The sequence below is a fragment of the Pecten maximus genome, chromosome 1 (genome assembly GCF_902652985.1).
Source record: "Pecten maximus chromosome 1, xPecMax1.1, whole genome shotgun sequence".
Classification (NCBI taxonomy): Eukaryota; Metazoa; Mollusca; class Bivalvia; order Pectinida; family Pectinidae; genus Pecten; species Pecten maximus.
Window position 1 is genome coordinate 46,169,259 of NC_047015.1, and position 20,908 is coordinate 46,190,166.

Here is a 20,908-nt window from a genome sequence, read left to right on the forward strand (position 1 = left end):
TCTAACAAAGGACAAATGTCCCCACTATCTCCATAGGGCTTATCTAATAGAGGACAAATGTCCCCACTATCTCCATAGGGCTTATCTAACATTGGACAAATGTCCCCACTATCTCCATAGGGCTTATCTAACACAGGACAAATGTCCCCACTATCTCCATAGGACTTATCTTACATTGGACAAATGTCCCCACTATCTCCATAGGGCTTATCTAACATGCGACAAATGTCCCCACTATCTCCATAGGGCTTATCTAACAGAGGACAAATGTCCCAACTATCTCCATAGGACTTATCTAACATGGGACAAATGTCTCCACTATCTCCATAGGGCTTATCTAACAGAGGACAAATGTCCCCACTATCTCCATAGGGCTTATCTAACAGAGGACAAATGTCCCCACTATCTCCATAGGACTTATCTAACAGAGGACAAATGTCCCAACTATCTCCATAGGACTTATTTAACATGGGACAAATGTCCCCACTATCTCCATAGGGCTTATCTAACAAAGGACAAATGTCCCCACTATCTCCTTAGGGCTTATCTAATAGGTCTACAGGACAAATGTCCCCACTATCTCCATGGGGCTTATCTAACAGAGGACAAATGTCCCCACTATCTCCATAGGGCTTATCTAACAGAGGACAAATGTCCCCACGATCTCCATAGGGCTTATCTAACAGAGGACAAATGTCCCCACTATCTCCATAGGGCTTATCTATTTAATAGAGGACAAATGTCCCCACTATCTCCATAGGGCTTATCTAACAGAGGACAAATGTCCCCACTATCTCCATAGGGCTTATCTAACAGAGGACAAATGTCCCCACTATCTCCATAGGGCTTATCTAACAGAGGACAAATGTCCCCACTATCTCCATAGGGCTTATCTAACAGAGGACAAATGTCCCCACTATCTCCATAGGGCTTATCTAACAGAGGACAAATGTCCCCACTATCTCCATAGGGCTTATCTAACACAGGACAAATGTCCCCACTATCTCCATAGGGCTTATCTAACAGAGGACAAATGTCCCCACTATCAACATAGGACTTATCTAACAGAGGAAAAATGTCCCCACTATCTCCATAGGGCTTATCTAACATTGGACAAATGTCCCCACTATCTCCATAGGGCTTATCTAACATAGGACAAATGTCCCCACTATCTCCATAGGGCTTATCTAACATTGGACAAATGTCCCCACTATCTCCATAGGGCTTATCTAACAGAGGACAAATATCCCCACTATCTCCATAGGGCTTATCTAACAGAGGACAAATGTCCCCACTATCGCCATAGGGCTTATCTAACACAGGACAAATGTCCCCACTATCTCCATAGGACTTATCTATTTAATAGAGGACAAATGTCCCCACTATCTTCATAGGACTTATCTATTTAATAGAGGACAAATGTCCCCACTATCTCCAAAGAGCTTATCTAACAGAGGACAAATGTCCCCACTATCTCCATAGGACTTATCTAACAGAGGACAAATGTCCCCACTATCTCCATAGGGCTTATCTAACATTGGACAAATGTCCCCACTATCTCCATAGGGCTTATCTAACAGAGGACAAATGTCCCCACTATCTCCATAGGGCTTATCTAACAGAGGACAAATGTCCCCACTATCGCCATAGGGCTTATCTAACACAGGACAAATGTCCCCACTATCTCCATAGGGCTTATCTAACATTGGACAAATGTCCCCACTATCTCCATAGGGCCTATCTAACACAGGACAAATGTCCCCACTATCTCCATAGGACTTATCTAACATTGGACAAATGTCCCCACTATCTCCATAGGACTTATCTAACACAGGACAAATGTCCCCACTATCTCCATAGGACTTATCTAACACAGGACAAATGTCCCCACTATCTCCATAGGGCTTATCTAACAGAGGACAAATGTCCCCACTATCTCCATAGGGCTTATCTAACAGGACAAATGTCCCCACTATCGCCATAGGACTTATCTAACATGCGACAAATGTCCCCACTTTCTCCATAGGGCTTATCTAACACAGGACAAATGTCCCCACTATCTCCATAGGGCTTATCTAACAAAGGACAAATGTCCCCACTATCTCCATAGGGCTTATCTAATAGAGGACAAATGTCCCCACTATCTCCATAGGGCTTATCTAACATTGGACAAATGTCCCCACTATCTCCATAGGGCTTATCTGACATAGGACAAATGTCCCCACTATCTCCATAGGGCTTATCTAACAGAGGACAAATGTCCCCACTATCTCCATAGGACTTATCTAACAGAGGACAAATGTCCCCACTATCTCCATAGGGCTTATCTAACATGGGACAAATGTCCCCACTATCTCCATAGGGCTTATCTAACATTGGACAAATGTCCCCACTATCTCCATAGGGCTTATCTAACGGAGGGCATCAATTTTCTTCATGGGGCTTATCTAACAGGTCTAGAGGACAAATGTCCCCACTATCTCCATAGGGCTTATCTAACAGAGGACAAATGTCCCCACTATCTCCATAGGGCTTATCTAACAGAGGACAAATGTCCCCACTATCTCCATTGGGCTTATCTAACAGAGAACAAATGTCCCCACTATCTCCATAGGACTTATCTAACATTGGACAAATGTCCCCACTATCTCCATAGGGCTTATCTAACACAGGACAAATGTCCCCACTATCTCCATAGGGCTTATCTAACAGAGGACAAATGTCCCAACTATCTCCATAGGACTTATCTAACACAGGACAAATGTCCCCACTATCTCCATAGGGCTTATCTAACGGAGGGCATCAATTTTCTTCATAGGGCTTATCTAACAGAGGACAAATGTCCCCACTATCTCCACTCTCTGTGGACAAAAGGTTTTTTTTTTATGAAGGACTACTTACCATTTCATATTCTTATTTTAGGAAACTTCCTCAATAGTTCACTTGTGATAAAGGTGTTATTTTAGCAGTCTGGTTGAGTTATTTCTCTTATTCAGTATTTTCAATAATTTTGTGTAATATACCATCTAGACCAATTTACCAAGTAACTGGTCAGTAATTAGGGGAGATTGAAGCTGATGATTTATTTCTGATTTAATCCTTAAAGAAGGCTTTTTTGTTAATCTGATCTTTGTGGAACATGTACATGTTCACACTTCTACATAATGCCTTTCTCACCAATATTTTGAAATTGTGAGCACAAAACTGCATGATACCTTAGAAATTTGATCAGTTGTGATAATATGTGATGTTAATTTGACCTGTTATGGAAATCGTTGTGAGATCTACAGTAGGCCTGTGTCTTACAGTTCTACTTCAGAGGAGGATCGGGTACAGGGTTCATCTGATCATCATCCCGCATGTCTGATTTAGTCATTAAGGAAAGTTTATAAGATGGTACTTGAAGCATGGCAATGCAAATTAATGATGTCACTTTTTATCACAGCGCATCTAATTGTCCAAAGACATTTAGGAGTGTGCCAGGAATAGTGCATATCAACCAAAAATACATGCTGGAGATACAAAGTAAATTAAGATAAAAAATGATATTATAGAACCGCGATCTGATGATTGGAGTTTGCCCCTATTATATAGGTGATGACACTTTGCCTGTAGTGTAGGGCTTTTACCAAGTATATTAGATTAGACGTCAGATCTCGGCTAATAGAGGTGATCACTCTCATGGGGAATTCACGAAAACAGCTGAGGAGTGGCGCTGCTAAAATAGTCTTCTTCTCTAGCTAGTGTCGCTGGCTGTTTTATGACCCTGTGTGTATAGATTTTATATCACTTAGTAATTTACTGAGGTTCTGATGGAAAAGATTCCTCTTTTGAAGGAAGGACCTAAAACTTTTGCTCTACCTTTGTGACTCAAAGAAGATGATCTGTCAGACATAAAATGTTAAGACAAGTGAAAGAGAAGATGAAATTGACAATGTTTTTTACATACAAAACTAATGGGAAGCTGTTCATTGTACTTTAATTTACATTAAAGCATAAACCTAAAATTAATTTCTTTACTGAATTTTAGAAGTATTATATAAAGGAATATATGTATTCTCAAATAAGCCCCCTTCCCTAGAGTAAAAGTTTAGTATTAAGATTTGTGGTAGTGTTAATGACTTTGCAGAATTAAAGAACTGGAGGCTTCTGACAGAACCTGTATATTTTGCTTGAAAATAACATAGTCCCAGAATATACTTATGTAATAAAAAAAAAGTGCATGAAAAATTTAATTAAGATCACTGCCTCTATGAGAGATCAAATGAGTGGGATCTCTTAGTTACTACCTGCTAAAGCTAAAGATGTTCTCTCTAGCTGAGCTGAGTATATGTGGCTAGTATTTACCAGGGTTACATACTCTCCCTATTAGGGAAGATAACTCTTCCTCAAATTATGTATTGTTTAGTATACTTCCAGAATCCCACATGGGTGGCCATGTAACAGAGTGAGAATTGATTAAATTGAAATCACTGCCTCCGTTAGAGATGGAACCAGCGATCTGTCGCCTATTTGGTATGCTCAACCAATCGAACTAAAGAAAAGATCTCTCTGGCCGAGAGGTATAATAGAGCAAGTATTTACCAGGGTTCTACTTAAATGACTTCCATTCTGTTTGTGTTTTGTTTCTAATATCTACATTTTGTAAATCGATCTCTGAAGAATTTAGAAAAAAATATCCTGAAAACATGTCACAGTCCTTTGTCTCAAAACCTCTAAGGAATCATTACATTATTTCAAAGTGAATGGTCTGGTTCACACTGGTATAGTTTACGAGAGCAGTGTTTCTATGGACTAGATATATCATGTAGTGAAGCATATAAAAGTGAATTCAGCAAAGAAAGGAAATTGACATGTACAGATTTTATGGCAGCAAATTGAAGTACAGCAAAGTTATATATATATTGGGATCAAAAGTCTTTCTGCAAAATCTAATTTTGCTATAATTTCTTTGTATTTGTTAGCTTTTTTCAATCACTTGCTCTTGCTCTGACTTCATTCATGGCTGTATTTTATTACATTTTTACCAGTGAAATATCAAAAATTATTCGTTCTATAAAAGTGTTTGTACTAGTGAAAAATATCACTTTTTCTGATTTGACCAATCAGAACACTCATGCTTACAAACCACAATGGGGAAAATTAAGATTTGCATATAGCTCTCCGTCATGTTATATGTGATCAGAATGCAAGATAGAATACATTAAGTCACAATTTGGCATACATTTGTGAGCCGTTGACAGGGGACCGCAATGAATTCTGGGACAGATTGAGCTGCCTCGGTATATTTTGCTGTAAAATCTAATAAACAGAATATCTGACAGTATCTTCATTAATACCAAAAATATTTCACGTGTGTGGCTAATATTTCGATATTTTTCACTCATGCTAATTAAGTGTTCGTATATGAAATATATTTGGTATAACTGACGATACTGTTGATATCCTCTATTTAATAATGTTTAATGTACAGTGTATTGATAAAGAAATATGAAGAAATTTTCCATGTAAAATACTGATGCACAATACCCTGTATGTTAGAAGAAAGTGAAAGTAGCAACAATATTGAATTAAAGTATTATACTCGTTGCATTGTCATTATTCATACACTTTCCAAAATATCATCAAAATGATGTTGCGGAAAAAATGAATTATTAGCTCACCTTCCCGAAGGTGCTTATGCCATGGCATCAGCTGTCCGTTGTCCGTCTGTCCATCAGTCCATCCCGCTGGCATCAACTTTTTCCTTTAAATAACTTTTTTTCAAAAATAAAGAGGCATAAAGACCTGGTATTGGTGATGTGGCATGCTGGGGTGAAAGGCTACCAAGTTTATTCAAATGAATGACCTTGACCCATATTAAGGGTCACAAGGATCAAATATGCTGAAATGTTTAAACAATTTATTCTCAATAACCAAGAGGCACAGGGACTTAATTGATAGTTGGTCTGTAGTATGCATGGGTGAAGGGCTTTCAGGTTTGTTCAAATGAATGACCTTGACCTACATTCACAGTCATAGGGGTCTTATTGTCCTTTGAAAATAAACCCTACCTGCATTGAAAAGCCCCGAAAAGTACCTTTACAGATACTGATCTGGTTTGAAGTTTTTAAAAAATCCAGGACCATTTGTGTATGGAAGGAACATGAGTTGAGGACAATTGTCTTCTGTCAATACCCTTAGTAACTGGGTACCTGTCCCAGGTCTTCCCCCTTAGTAACTGGGTACCTGTCCCAGGTCTTCCCCCTTAGTAACTGGGTACCTGTCCCAGGTCCTGCCCCTTAGTAACTGGGTACCTGTCTCAGGTCCTGCCCCTTAGTAACTGGGTACCTGTCCCAGGTCCTGCCCCTTAGTAACTGGGTACCTGTCCCAGGTCCTGCCCCTTAGTAACTGGGTACCTGTCCCAGGTCCTGCCCCTTAGTAACTGGGTACCTGTCCCAGGTCCTGCCCTTTAGGAACTGGGTACCTGTCCCAGGTCCTCCCCCTTAGTAACTGGGTACATGTCCCAGGTCCTCCCCCTTAGTAACTGGGTACCTGTCCCAGGTCTTCCCACTTAGTAACTGGGTACCTGTCCCAGGTCTTCCCCCTTAGAAACTCGGCCTTCACATACACCTCAGCGACCATCGAAATTTTAGGTTTGGCAACCAAGATCATCCTATGAGTTTGAAAAGATCATCAATTGAGTTTTTAGAAGATCCTTGGAGTTGAAGGACAATCTTCTAAAAACTTAAAGGTCATTCTCCTAAAAACGTAAAGGTCGTTCTTCTAAAAACTTAAAGGTTGTTCTTCTGTAAACTTAAGGTCGTTCTTCTGTAAACTTAAGGTCATTCTTCTAAAAACTTAAAGGTCGTTCTTCTAAAAGCTTTATAAAGGTCATTCTTCTAAAAACTTAAAGGTAATTTTTCTGAAAACTTCCGTTCTTTTGAAAACTTAAAAGTCATTCTTCTAAAAGCTTAAAGGTTTTTCTTCTGAAAACTTGAAGGTTATTCTTCGAAAAACTTAAAGGTCGTTCTTCTGAAAACTTAAAGGTCGTTCTTCTGAAAACTTAGAGGTCGTTCTTCTGAAAACTTAAAGGACACTCTTCTGAAAACTTTGTCTATTAGGTCCTTAAGATGTACACATGCGCAAATTAACACTTTTTAAACTTCATAAAGCTCGGGTCCTTGGAGGCCAAACCTTTAAAATTTTGATAATTCAGGAATTTTCTTGTTTGATATTACTAAATATGCCAATTAGGCCGTTGGTGTATGGTCAAGGTGTATATTGTCAAAGGTCAAGTTTATAAAGTCACATTCAGTAGGTGCAGATAATGTTGGCTTCCTCTGATGGAAGATTCTATTATTATAATGATCCCTCAGATAGGGTGTGTGAAGATGTCACTCTGGGAGCTAGTACAGAACATTGTCAGTTGTCTGTCACTTATATATAAATGGAGGCAATCTTAAGATTCTGTAAAAATATGAAAATGGTTTTTATACGAAGTGATCACTATCAGGAAAATATCCATTATTTAAAGAATTTTTTTTTATAAAAACAATTTCCACTTTTAATGTAATGAAATAATTTGGTTAAGGGAAAATAACAGCATTAGTAAAGTTTTAAGGAAAAAGATATTGGGATAAACCCGCAGGGAGAGGCATAGACAAGTTTTGACAAAAAATCAATTTGAGAAAGGGACAAAACAATTAAGAAAATGAAAAATACACAAATAAGGTTTCTGTTGTCATGGTTACACTTTAGCAATGGATATCTTTTGAGCCAGCATGAAATAAAAGTATGGCTGTTGTCTATCATGCTACATTTGGCTTCCTTTATTAACTTATCAAGATGGCTGTTTGTTGTTAATGGATACTATCCTAGTTAATGAAGCCGACAGAATTTTATCCAGTGACTTAATCATTCTCAATTAATCTCCTGATATGAATTTTATAAAAACGATGGATTCTAATACTTTGAAATGAAGTTTAATATGTTTCTCCTCATAGAATAAAGGATTCTTGTAAATAGTTTTTCTGATCATATTCCCTGAAGTATGTAAGCCATTCTAATGCAAACTAATTTGTTTGCCCATATTTGCATGCACTTCATTGGTGTAATGTAAATATGTGTGGAATGGAAATAGAGTTTGATCAGTAAAGACCGTCAATGGGGACACAAAGAAGATAGCTGAATTCATCATCCCAGGTTTGTTGTTTTTGAAAATATGATAAAACGTGTTCTGGTTTTGTAGCAAGCACATGCAGAACCCTCAAAAGCACTAAATTATTCTTTACAAAGGATTTACAAGACAAACTAGCATCTTTGAATATGTATCTAGCAGTAGACACAACAGCTACTAAATAATTGATATGGTTATTTTGAACTGCATGATAAAGCTGTTCAGTCCTTCTGGTTCGGGAGGCCCAAAAATAATAAATAGGCCTAAACAAATAATATGCTATTATTGTTCATACTTTGTTATTAATGTGTCGTTTCATAACCATCCCTCTGATAATTAACTCACAGGTACTCCCAAATACAAGTTATGTTATATTATTACATAATTCATTTGATAGTCCTTAACTAAACAAAATAAACCAAACCAAACTGTAACTATGATGCTTAAGCTATATTTTGAACTATTGCACGGCTAAAATGACTATTGCACGGTCACGTGCGAACTATTGAACATTTGTGACATTTACGAATTTGGTCATGTGCGAACTATGGAACACCTGTGACGTTTTGGAATTTAGTCCTACCATTTCAAGCGTCTAAGTCACTCAGATGTCCACACTGCTAGACGACAATCATGGCAACTTATCGGCTTTCTAAGTGTGTTTTGGTGATTATGTATTAAAACAAGTATGTCATGGGTGTCTGTGCAACAGGCCAGAATATTTTATCCTCGGTACTGGTAATCGACCGATGTTCTGTTGCACTTGGCCATCGGCCTCGTGCAATAGAACATCGTTCGATTACCAGTACCGTGGAGTTAAATATTCTGGACTATATTTGCACAGACACCCATGATATATTTGTATACTATTTAACACTGACATCATCAAGGCATTCTGGGCTCTATAATTATTACCTTTACCCATATAAGTAGATTACAGGTATGTATATATATATATATATATAAAAGTAATATAACTTAGCAACACAAATGACAAAGGAAGACAACTTTTTGACTCGTGCTCTGACCGGGCCTCCAACTCACGATCTACAGCACCCAATCGCCTAGCCAGAAATACCCGCAGCCTATACCGCTGCGCCACATCAGCGCAATGTACGTATCATATACACTATGTGTTGGTGATCCGAAGATATAGATTTGAATTTCCTGTCGTAGTTGTACCGTGAGAAATATATATATAAAAGTAATATGTAACTGGGCTCATGAAACAACCTCTCGCTCTCTCCGCAGACAATCTTATTATAAGCCAAGCTAAAATGAAATTCCTACCACACTGGGCAATTAAAATGACCTTATACTCTTCTCTTGTTTTTGCCCTGAAGACAACCACAACCTAGGTTCTTTAGCTCTAAAGAAGCCTTTCAGTAATCCTAAAACTTCCTCTTGGAGTAATCCTTCATCGGCTCCAACTCTGTAACATGAAGAAGTATATTGATAGCTATTCAGTTTGTGCTGCAAGGGCTTGAAGGCTTGGGGTCAAACTATATTGACCTTTAACCCTGTAAGTGTACATTCCACCAGATTGAGGTAGTGATCTTTTGCTCTCCACTTTTACACATACATGTAACCTTGTTTTACTGTGTTTCAGGGCAAGTACTTCCTGGTCAGAGATGTTAACGACAAGATGGATAAAACATCGTCCATGGAACATTACCGCACACCCAACCTTCACAAGGTCAATTTGCCTTTTTCGGTGTATGCCTGTGGTCAGCCAACAGAACGAGGCCTATCCAAACTCCTCAACTACTTAGCCCAGGACGAACCAACAGTAAGTATCCATCTTCTTCGCTTCGGTGTTGCCCACAGCACATATCAGAAAGGTCCCCGTTGGAAATGTAACAAATAATCACCCATTTTTCATTGTCCATTGTTTCCTTAATTGTCATGTTTGGTTTGATGGAGGGATGTTTTAGGTGATTATTCCATTTTAACTAAACTATGCCAGTAGGCATTATTGAACATGCTTACAGAAGTAATTCTCAACTACAATTGCAATTTTCTCAATTCATTTATGCTTAACACCTTCACAAAACCTTTTTTAAAGTTAAATGTTGTCTATACGGGCCAATAAACTTAGAAATAGTATATTTTCTATTGTCGGTACTGTCTGGAGACCTTGAGTTTGTAGCAATTCCTATTAAACGCGATCAGCCAAATCACTTTAATGCAGAAGTAGAGAATCCAAACAATGCTCCTGGGCATTTGTGTAAGTCAAACTTACATGTCTGTTTTAATGTGGAATGGCGTCTCTGCAGGGATTGTATCTCCAGATAACAATACATCAGGTCTCGATGCTGTAAGAAAAAACGGATGAGACGGTATTATGTAATATCGTGAAATAATTCTACCTCTGAAGTGCAATAAAATCTACATAAAAAAGTTAGTACTGCCGTAATAGAGTTATCAGATAAAAATGTATTTAAAGCTATCAGGTTGTAACCAAAATATAGATACATACCATATATAGATCCATTAGATCTTGTAAGACTGATAAGGCTGTTTTGTGAGATGAACTTCAGGTGATTGTAGGTCAATTAAGGGTCACAAGATCTTATGAAGGCTCTTTTGTGGTGTGACCATGGTTGTACAAATCAAAGGTCATAAGATCTCATGAAGGCTCCGCTGTGGGGATGGGCCATGGTTGTACAGATCAAGTGTCACAAGATTTCATGAAGGCTCATTTGTGGAGATGGGCAATGGTTGTACAGGTCAATTAAGGGTCACAAGATCTCATGAAGGCTCTTTTTTGGGGATGGGCCATGTTTCTTCAGGTCAAGGGTCACAAGATCTCATGAAGGCTCTTTTGTACTTGTACAGGGCAAAAGTCACAAGATCTCATGAAGGCTCATTTGTGGAGATGGGCAATGGTTGTACAAGTCAATTAAGGGTTACAAGATCTCATGTAGGTTCTTTTTGAGGGATGGGCAATGGTTGTTCAGGTCAAGGGTCACAAGATATCGGGAAGGCTCCTTCGTGGGGATGGGCCATGGTTGTACAGGTCAAGGGTCACAAGATATCAGGAAGGCTCCTTTGTGGGGATGGGCCATGGTTGTACAGGTCAATTAAGGGTCACAAGATCTCATGAAGGTTCTTTTTGAGGGATGGGCAATGGTTGTTTAGGTCAAGGGTCACAAGATATCAGGAAGGCTCTTTTTTGGGGATGGGCCATGGTTGTACAGGTCAATGGTCTTGGGCAAAAAAATATCTGTTCCCTTTATCAAGCAGTGTTGGTGTTGTCTGTGATGGCTGATGTATCTGTAGCTATACGTCTGTCTGATATTCCTCGAGAAGTGTGTGCTCCAAATCCCTGTCCAATTTCACCAATGTAACTATGATTGCTGCTGTTTCTCAGAATTTGGTAAACCACATCATCTTCTTTAGACAATTTATCCTTGGGACACTTGTTTGATAGTGTTATGTGGTCTCCTGGGTGTGCTGATGTGATGATGATGCTAGACACCCCATTGATGTATCGTATGGTCACCACACCATTTGATTTTCTGTCTGCTTTGTCCTACGTACCTCTCTTAATTCCTTCCTCTGTCATTCCTATTGACTATAACTCACACTACAGTGTAAGGTAAACATCATGCTATTAAGATTGTAATTAAATTTTGTTTAGGTGTTACCTGGTTTTATTTACTCGTTAGCTGACACGAACACCATTGTTTGATAATATCAGCTGGAACAGAACATGGCTGCTGTTTCATTTTCTCACTTATCATTGACACAAATCTTTGTAGTTTGGAATCAATCTTGGTTACATGTCTGTTAAAAAAATCATTCCATTACTAGCAGACTTCGCATTTGAACGTAATAAATTGGAATCTAATGACAGATGCACTCCCATAGTAACACGAAGCTGGATCATTAGCTTCTTTATATATAAATCAACTTCCCTCCTCAAATGCCCTTACTCATGGAGTTCTCACTTGTAATGAATAAAGTTCCATTTTATTTGGCTAAAGCTGTGTTTGATATCAAAGTTTGGTCTCGTGAGGTACTGTCAATATCGTCCAGAGACCATACAGCTGTTGGTGTACACAGCCTGTAAATCTAACAGTGTATATATCGGCTATAATTTCATAAGCTTCCACATGACTAATCAAGGAAGTGATTCCATTTAACTTTTATGACTAATTTGAATCATTAAATTAGGAATATTTGAATGCATAATATCTTTTGATGATGATAAGTACTATTATCAGTCCTTCGAGAACATATTTTTATGTCGTTTTATCCTTACTCTCCTGATAGCGTAAAGCGTTTGAAGTTGTAAGGAAATAGCATTAGTGATGTGAACGCTTTAATTTCTGTTTCTACAAATTGAATAACTCTGGCCGAGCCGGAAAGTACACCTTCATCATCAAACCACTACCTGGCAAGGAATATAATATATAATCCTAACAGAGATTAACCATGACCTAGTTTTACACAGTGCTGGGAAATGTAATTATCAGATTGCGTGAGGATGTAAGAATTTAGCAATGGAGTATGACACAGAGAGAATACTGTTATTATGAAGCATGCTCCATTGGTATCCAACACCAGCCCTTCCATCATTTTATCTGATGTTCAGTGACAACAGATACACTGTATACTGTAAGAGAACAGCACTATTCATTATTTCCAATTTCTCGTGTCAAGTCTGTTGATTCACTTCCATTGTCCCGACTTTGTGGATGATATTGGGACAGCTTTGACATTAAAATTATTCCTTTGTTTTATATAAACTCTGAGCATTGTAAATATATATGTATATCTATGTTTTCTGTCTTATATATCCACAGTCCTGTTAATCATTCCATACACTGTAAATATTTGATACACTGTCAATATTTGATACACTGTATTCATATTGACACACTATTTATTTGATACACTAATCATTTAATACACTGTATTTATTTGATACACTATCATCATTTGATACACTGTATTTATTTGATACACTGTCATCATTTGATACACTGTATTTATTTGATACACTGTCATCATTTGATACACTGTATTTATTTGATACACTGATCATTCAATACACTGTATTTATTTGATACATTAATTATTTGATACACTGATCATTCAATACACTGTATTTATTTGATACATTAATTATTTGATACACTGATCATTCAATACACTGTATTTATTTGATACATTAATTATTTGATACACTGATCATTTGATACACTGTTACTGAGTTATTTGATGCACTGTATTAGTTTGATACACTATAATTATTTGGCACACTGTATTTGTGTGATACACTGTAATTTGTTTAATGCAATAAGTAACATATAGTTTACGATGCATTGTAAAGGATTTTCCTTTTGATGGTTCAAATTTTCAAGCAAATTTTAATATTTCATCAGTGGAAAGAAATTGTGAACTGCAGGACTATAATTTTCTTGATAATATCCACTTTCAAGGTACATTGTATCTGTTTTTAGTCCACTATATTCAGATGTGATCCATCCGTCTGTAAATAATCCTTGTAATCACTCTTTCTTGGAAAGTAGTGAAGGGATATTCCTCAAACTTCATCATAGGTTCCCCATGAATTTAATTTTTGATCAGAAAAACAAACAATAGCTGACAGTCAGCCATATTGGATTTTGATAATTGAAGTTTGTTATCACTATTTCCTGAAAAGTGCTGGAGGGATATTCCTCAAACTTCATGTGTAGGTTCCCCTTAGTCCTAAGTTGTGTCAGTTCAATTTAGAGTTTAGATCAGGTCAGGGGACTATAGGTTTTCTTCCTATCCGTCTGTCCTATGGTCAGTCATTCCACTTACTTTTTCGCACTTTTCTCAGCTATACATCAAGGTATGTTAGTGAAAGTTGGTATGTAACTTCAATATGAGTAGCTACATATCAAGTTTGAGTCTCAGGGTTTTTGGGTCAAGGTCAAGGACACTGTTATTATTTTTAGTTGGGAAGGTAGGGGACATGTTTTGCTTTAGCAATACCAGCATGCTTATTGAATTAAGCAAAACAAAAAATCAGCCTCTTGAAAATAATAATGACCAATGCGTCTTAATTACTGAATTAAACAAACAACATGCAATGATACAGTTGAAGGGTGGGTGGGGCAGGGGAAGGTATGCTATATGACCTTTAATTGGTTTTTGTCATATAGTATTGACTAGTTTTTGTCACAAAGCATTGACTAGTTTTTGTCACAAAGCATTGACTAGGTTTTGTCACAGAGTAGTGCTTTAGACTTGGGAATGGTCCATTGTAGCTACTGTCTATAGGGAAGGTGGTGTACATATACACTACACCTATCAGATTTTATTATCCCTCGCCAAACAAATATAACTAATAATATAAATGGGTTCTGTCCATCCGTACTCCTTCCCCATTCGGATTCGCTTTCCACACAATATCTTTTGAAGGAATGATCAGATTGTGAACCTAAACCCCTTGCTCAACTTTGATAAGCGGCATATTCTGTGCATATTTAATGAGGCTGCTGCGATCGGATTGGCTGATTGCTTAATTTCCGCACAATATCTTTTGAAGGAATGATCGAATTTTAATGAAACTTGCTTGGTAGACTTATAGTCTTATTACCTAAAAGTTAAAACCCTCACTCAACTTTGATTATCTTCATATTCCGTTATAAATTAAATGAGGCTGCTATAACCTGATTGGCTGATTGCTTAATCCATACAACATCTTTTGACAGAATGTTCAGATGTTTATGAAACTTGCTTGGTAGACTCATTAACTAAGTCTGTAGTTCAAGTTGGATTATTGGCATTATCCGCATATATTATATGAGGCTGTTGTGACCTTATTGGCTGATTGCTACAATATTTGCATGGATTGGGGATCTTGATTAATATATTCCAATACATTCTAATAGCGACTCACAGGTAAAATGATTATGCTAGCCAAATCTTCTAAATCTTATATCCTCAAAAACAGTGAAGGGATATAAAGTATAGTGTCTCAAAATTGTATTGAAATATACAGTATTAAAGAAGATCAATAATAAAATATCCTATCCATCCTGGGGGAGCGACCTTAGTGACCTCTCGATCTCTACATGTAAGTATATTAAGGACATTGCTCTACATGGTTATATATGACGTATAATCTTTTTTACCTCATTCCTCAAAGATAATTACCAAATCAGGCTCAGCTTTTAAATGAAAGCCTATCAATACAATTGAAGTGGTCCAATGCACTGTTCAGATATTATCTTAGCTTGTTAAATATTGCTGGGTCTCATTCAAACTATTTTGACCTCAAGGCATATGACAGCTACATGTAATACCAGGCAAAAGGGAAATTCCTACCAGCCTGAGCTAATATCAGATGACCTATACTCCCAACTTTTAGAGAACTTCCTCAGAGATGATAATGACAAATTAGGTAGCTTCAATACATATACGGCTGCTTCTGAAATTGCTATCGTGGACACTTGAAGCAGTCAACAGCACCTAATCTGTAATATAGGATTTAGGAGTGATGAAAAATGTTTTGCTCGCGATGAGGCTGAGCCCACTATATACCTGTAGGGTAGGCTATAAATTGAAATTTTCACCAGCCTGAGCTAGTTTGATGACCTTTTACTCACCTTTTTAGGTCACCTGAGACAAAGTCTCAGTTGACCTATTGCGATCGTCTATTGTCCGGCGTCGTCCGTCGTGCGTCATCCATCGTCCATCGTCTGTCGTCCGTCGTAAACAATTTACGTTGTAAACGTTCTCAATAACCAACAGGCCCAGAGACCTGATATTGGGTGTGTAGCATGCTGGGATAAAGGGCTACAAAGTTTGTTCAAGTGGATGACCTTGACCTTCATTCAAGGTCACAGGGGTCAAATATGCTAAAATCTTTAAACAACTTCTTCTTGATAACCAAAAGGCCCAGAGACCCAATATTAGGTCTGTAGCATGCTGGAATAAAGGGCTACCAAGTTTGTTCAAATGGGTGACCTTGACCTTCATTCAAGGTCAAAGGGGTCAAATATGCTAAAATCTTTAAACAACTTCTTCTTGATAACCAAAAGGTCCAGAGACCCAATGTTAGGTCAGTAACATGCTGGGATGAAAGGCTACCAAGTTTGTTCAAATGGATGACCTTGATCTTCATTCAAGGTCACAGGGGTCAAATATGCTTAGATTTTTAAATGATGACCTTTTTGATAACCAAAAGGCCCAGAGACCCAATATTAGGTCTGTAGCATGCTGGGATGAAGGACTACCAAGTTTGTTCAAATGGATGACCTTGACCTTCATTCAAGGTCACAGGGGCCAAATATGCTAAAATATATCCTAACTCAGGTGACCGTTAAGGCCCATGGGCCTCTTGTTTAACAGTATTACAACCTGCCGCAATAAATATACTTTTCCACAGCCATCAATACAGACAAATTTCTTCACCAATATCACCAGTGCATATTGATATATTTCTCAAAACTTTCCCATTTGTATTTTTATGCCCAAACCATAAAAAATGGGGGGAGGGGGTATGTGGTGTTGCCTATATCAATCCTATCCTGTCCAATCTCAAATCAATGTAAACTCTTAACAACTTCATTCTTTGACAATTTTTTGGTCAAACTTTATAGAAAGGTCAAGTATGAGTAAAATTTGGACGTTGTTTGTTTCAGGGTTTCAAGGTGAAGGCCATGGTCACACTTGCTATATATAAGAAATCATCAACTGATTCAATTTAACAATTAACAACTTCATTCTTTCATGGATTAATTGGTCAAATTTTAAACAAAGGTCACATGGTAGAGGGGGCATTTATGTCTTACAGACATTTTCTAGTTGAAAAGAAATATTGACCTTAGGTCATGCTTTAAGAATAACAAGATATATTGGACGTCCGAATATTAGCCGTGAGTGATTAAGATTTTGAGTAGCTTCTACACTAGTTAAGTTAGAGGGACCACAATCGATGAGTCGTTACGGAGATGATTTGAGGTGTGTGGTTCGATCTCTGTTAGATGTATATGTCTGGTGGCTATGAACTTGTTACTGATGATGAGTAATAGATCCCAATTATCCAATTATCTTCCCTCTTTGTGGACTTCTCTCCATACCTATAGGGGAGTATTACTACTATGCAACTGATGGTGAACTGTATTGGGTTTAACAATGACAAGACCTGACTCGACACCAAACCAGATCGGCGCCAGTCCATTACCGTAACTAGGTTTATCTACACACTTTACCTTAGATTATTGTTGACTTTTATTTCCGACCTTAAAATCTTTAAGAGTTGGGCAGCCATGAATTGGATTATGGGATGTATCGAGCACACTTTCAGCAACAGTATATGTAATCCTAAGCCTTTCCCTTAAGATGGTAATTTTGGAGTGAATTAGGTGATGATTTTGGGGTGAATTTGATTTTATTTTATTGATGTCAATTTTACACAATGCCATTAATGGTTGGTAATGACGTTGGGAAATGTGATTAAATCAAGGATTACAGCTCAGACGTATTAGGTATGTTAACTAAGTCTGAAAACCACAGAAAGTGACTCTAATGTGTTACACGGATCTTACCTGTAAACAATTAAGGTGTCAGGGTAAATATGGGGGAGTGTGGGGGTGGGGGTGTTTACACAGATCTGAAATGTAAACAATTAAGGTGTCAGGCTAACTAGGGGGGGGGGGGGGGGGGGGGGGGGGGGCAGAAGGATGTTATACAGATCTTACCTGTAAACAAGGTGTCAGGGTAACTATGAGGGGCAGAAGGGTGTTACATAGATCTTACCTGTAAAGAATTTAAGACCCTAGCTGTCTGACCATGCTACATGTGACCTAATATATCTTGTTGATCCCTAGCTGTGACTGGCCATGCTACGTGTGACCTAATATATCTTGTTGACCCCTAGCTGTCTGGCCATGCTACATGTGACCTAATATATCTTGTTGACCCCTAGCTGTCTGACCATGCTACATGTGACCTAATATAGCTTGTTGATCCACTAGCTGTCTGGCCATGCTACATGTGACCTAATATATCTTGTTGACCCCTAGCTGTCTAGCCATGCTACATGTGACCTAATATATATCTTGTTGATCCCTTGCTGTGACTGGCCATGCTACATGTGACCTTTGTATTATCTTGTTGACCCCTAGCTGTCTGGCCATGCTACATGTGACCTAATATATCTTGTTGACCCCTAGCTGTCTGGCCATGCCACATGTGACCTAATTTAGCTTGTTGACCCCTAGCTGTGACTGGCCATGCTACATGTGACCTAATATATCTTGTTGACACCTTGCTGTGACTGGCCATGCTACAATGTGACCTTTGTATACCTTGTTGACCCCTGGCTGTCTGACCATGCTACATATGTGACCTTGGTAAAGCTTGTTGACCCCAGCTGTCTGACCAAGCTACCTGTGACTTTGTACATCTTGTTGAACCCTGAGCCCAGGCTTTGTTTCATCAGCTGGAAGCTGTATTCCATGTACTTGATTAAAGGATCACACAAAATGTATTGGGTACCAGGTCCTATATGACTACAACCATAAAGATCCAATTTATCTGAATACAAAAATGTTACTGATATACAAGTGTGATAAATATATGTATATCCGAGTTCAGAAAAGGTCTCTGACATATAAGAATGAGAAAGATATATTATATAAGTACATTGATTGTATCTGATTACAAAAAGGATATTTTATATACATGTATACAAGTGTACTATAACAACCAGTCATAACAGAATGCCAAATGTATGACTATCAAAACAGACATATCAAATAGTGCCATTTGAATAAAAACAGTTTTTGAAGTAGAATTTGACCTTGAACATTGATGTAGACCTTGCATGATTATTGATGTAGAATTTGACCTTGCATGATGATTGATGTAGAATTTGACCTTGCATGATCATTGACGTAGAATTTGACCTTGCATGATCATTGATGTAGAATTTGACCTTGATGATTGATGTAGAATTTGACCTTGATGATTGATATAGAATTTGACCTTGATCATTGTTGTAGAATTTGACCTTGATCATTGATGTAGAATTTGACCTTAATCATTGATATAGAATTTAACCTTGCATGCTCATTGACGTAGAATTTGACCTTGCATGATGATTGACGTAGAATTTGACCTTGCATGATGATTGATGTAGAATTTGACCTTGGTCATTGCAATTGTTTTTAGTGAGAATAAGCAGAGGAAAATTGTGGACATTAATTCAACTTTATGTGTTGTTTTTGTAAGAACATTAACCTCCAAATTATACCATGGAGATATTGGTAAAAGATTCGTGGCCGATTAGTCTACCAGTATGAATGGGAATAACTGTAATCACTTGTCAGATTCAAAATACTGGTCAGACATTGAGAAGACTGATTGGTGGCAGGCAGTTTCCTGGACCCACATGTAAAGATGGTTTTGTGGTATGGAATCGATGACCAGCACATAATTGGCAAAACTCGATCACTATTCTGGTCTCCAGTGTGTCTGAAAATGAATTTGAGAATGATTTGCCATGAAATACTGACTCTTATCATTGGATAGATATTGGCAGAGAAGGCTAATACAACACTGGCTGAACACTTGATAGGTCACTCTAACATGGAGATACTGTCAACATAGCCAAACTGATTCATACGGATTCATTTGTGTTTCCAGCGTCATGGGTCTGGACTCCACTAGTCACTATTTGATTATGATAGCTAGCTCCTAGATATCTCATTTGAAGATAAGTTTTTAGGTGCTCTGAAACAGCCACCTATGTCTATCATCGCGGAGTTTGGCGAGGACAAATTCATGTGGAACTCTTGGGAGAATCAAATGTCGCTTAATTATTTCTACGATAAATCCTGAAGAGTTCAGGATGGGTCCGAATATTTCTCCTCAACACACTATATCCTTCAAGTATTTGTTTGTAAATTCGTACTATGAATAGTAGTTGTAATATTTCTAATATCATTGTGTCTGATATGGCTCAAAAGTAGAATGAATTTGAGAAACTGTGAAGCAAGTAATGCTACCTGTCATACGTGAGCTTAAAGGGTATCAAATGTTGATTTGTTTATTTTGATCTAAATTATCAAGTTACAGTTATATTTTGATATCGTATCGAGTAACTGTTATATTTTGATATCGTATCGAATAACTGTTATATTTTGATATCGTATCGAGTAACTGTTATATTTTGATATCGTATCGAGTAACTGTTACATATTAACATAGTACCAGGCATCATCATTAACTCACAAGTGTCGGATAAAAGTACACCTAACCTTTTATGGCTAGGAATGAATTGAATTAAGGATGCTACAGTGCTCGGACAAAAAGTATATGATCAATTTAAAACAAGAATTAGGATGTTGTATATTTTTTATAAACAAAAAGTCAACTACTTTATGCTATTACCACCCTCCAAATGTATTTACTTCTTTTCTTTTAAATTTGAAGTGGAAAAATAATTAATTGCATCTTGACGAAATAGAAATTCTATCTTTCTCCGCCTGTTAACCAACTAATGTCTCAATGCTTTTTATGTGGGATAAAGTAGGAAATCCCATTTGGGAAGACAACAGGGAACAGTGACGGGCCTTAAAAAATTGTAATATTGCAAAGAGGTAAAATAAAAAAAAAATGCATCCTGTTTTGATTATAAACATCTAAAAAATTGAAAGTTCTTGGTCGTTGGAGTATATTGACTCTTTGAGCATTGCCTGTGTCAATTTCGTAGCAAGGATGAGGGCAATAATGGAATAT

The 20,908-nt window shown here is 37.6% G+C and overlaps 1 protein-coding gene across 4 annotated transcripts in view; it reads left to right on the forward strand.

Annotated features, from left to right (window-relative positions):
• LOC117335464 (paladin-like) overlaps positions 1-20,908 on the forward strand; it is a 142,393-nt gene that overhangs the window by 87,617 nt on the left and 33,868 nt on the right. For all 4 annotated transcript variants that reach the window (XM_033895476.1, XM_033895484.1, XM_033895493.1 and 1 more), the window contains exon 3: positions 9,768-9,947. In XM_033895476.1, the coding sequence (XP_033751367.1) occupies positions 9,768-9,947 (180 nt within the window). The remainder of the gene's footprint in view (positions 1-9,767; positions 9,948-20,908) is intronic.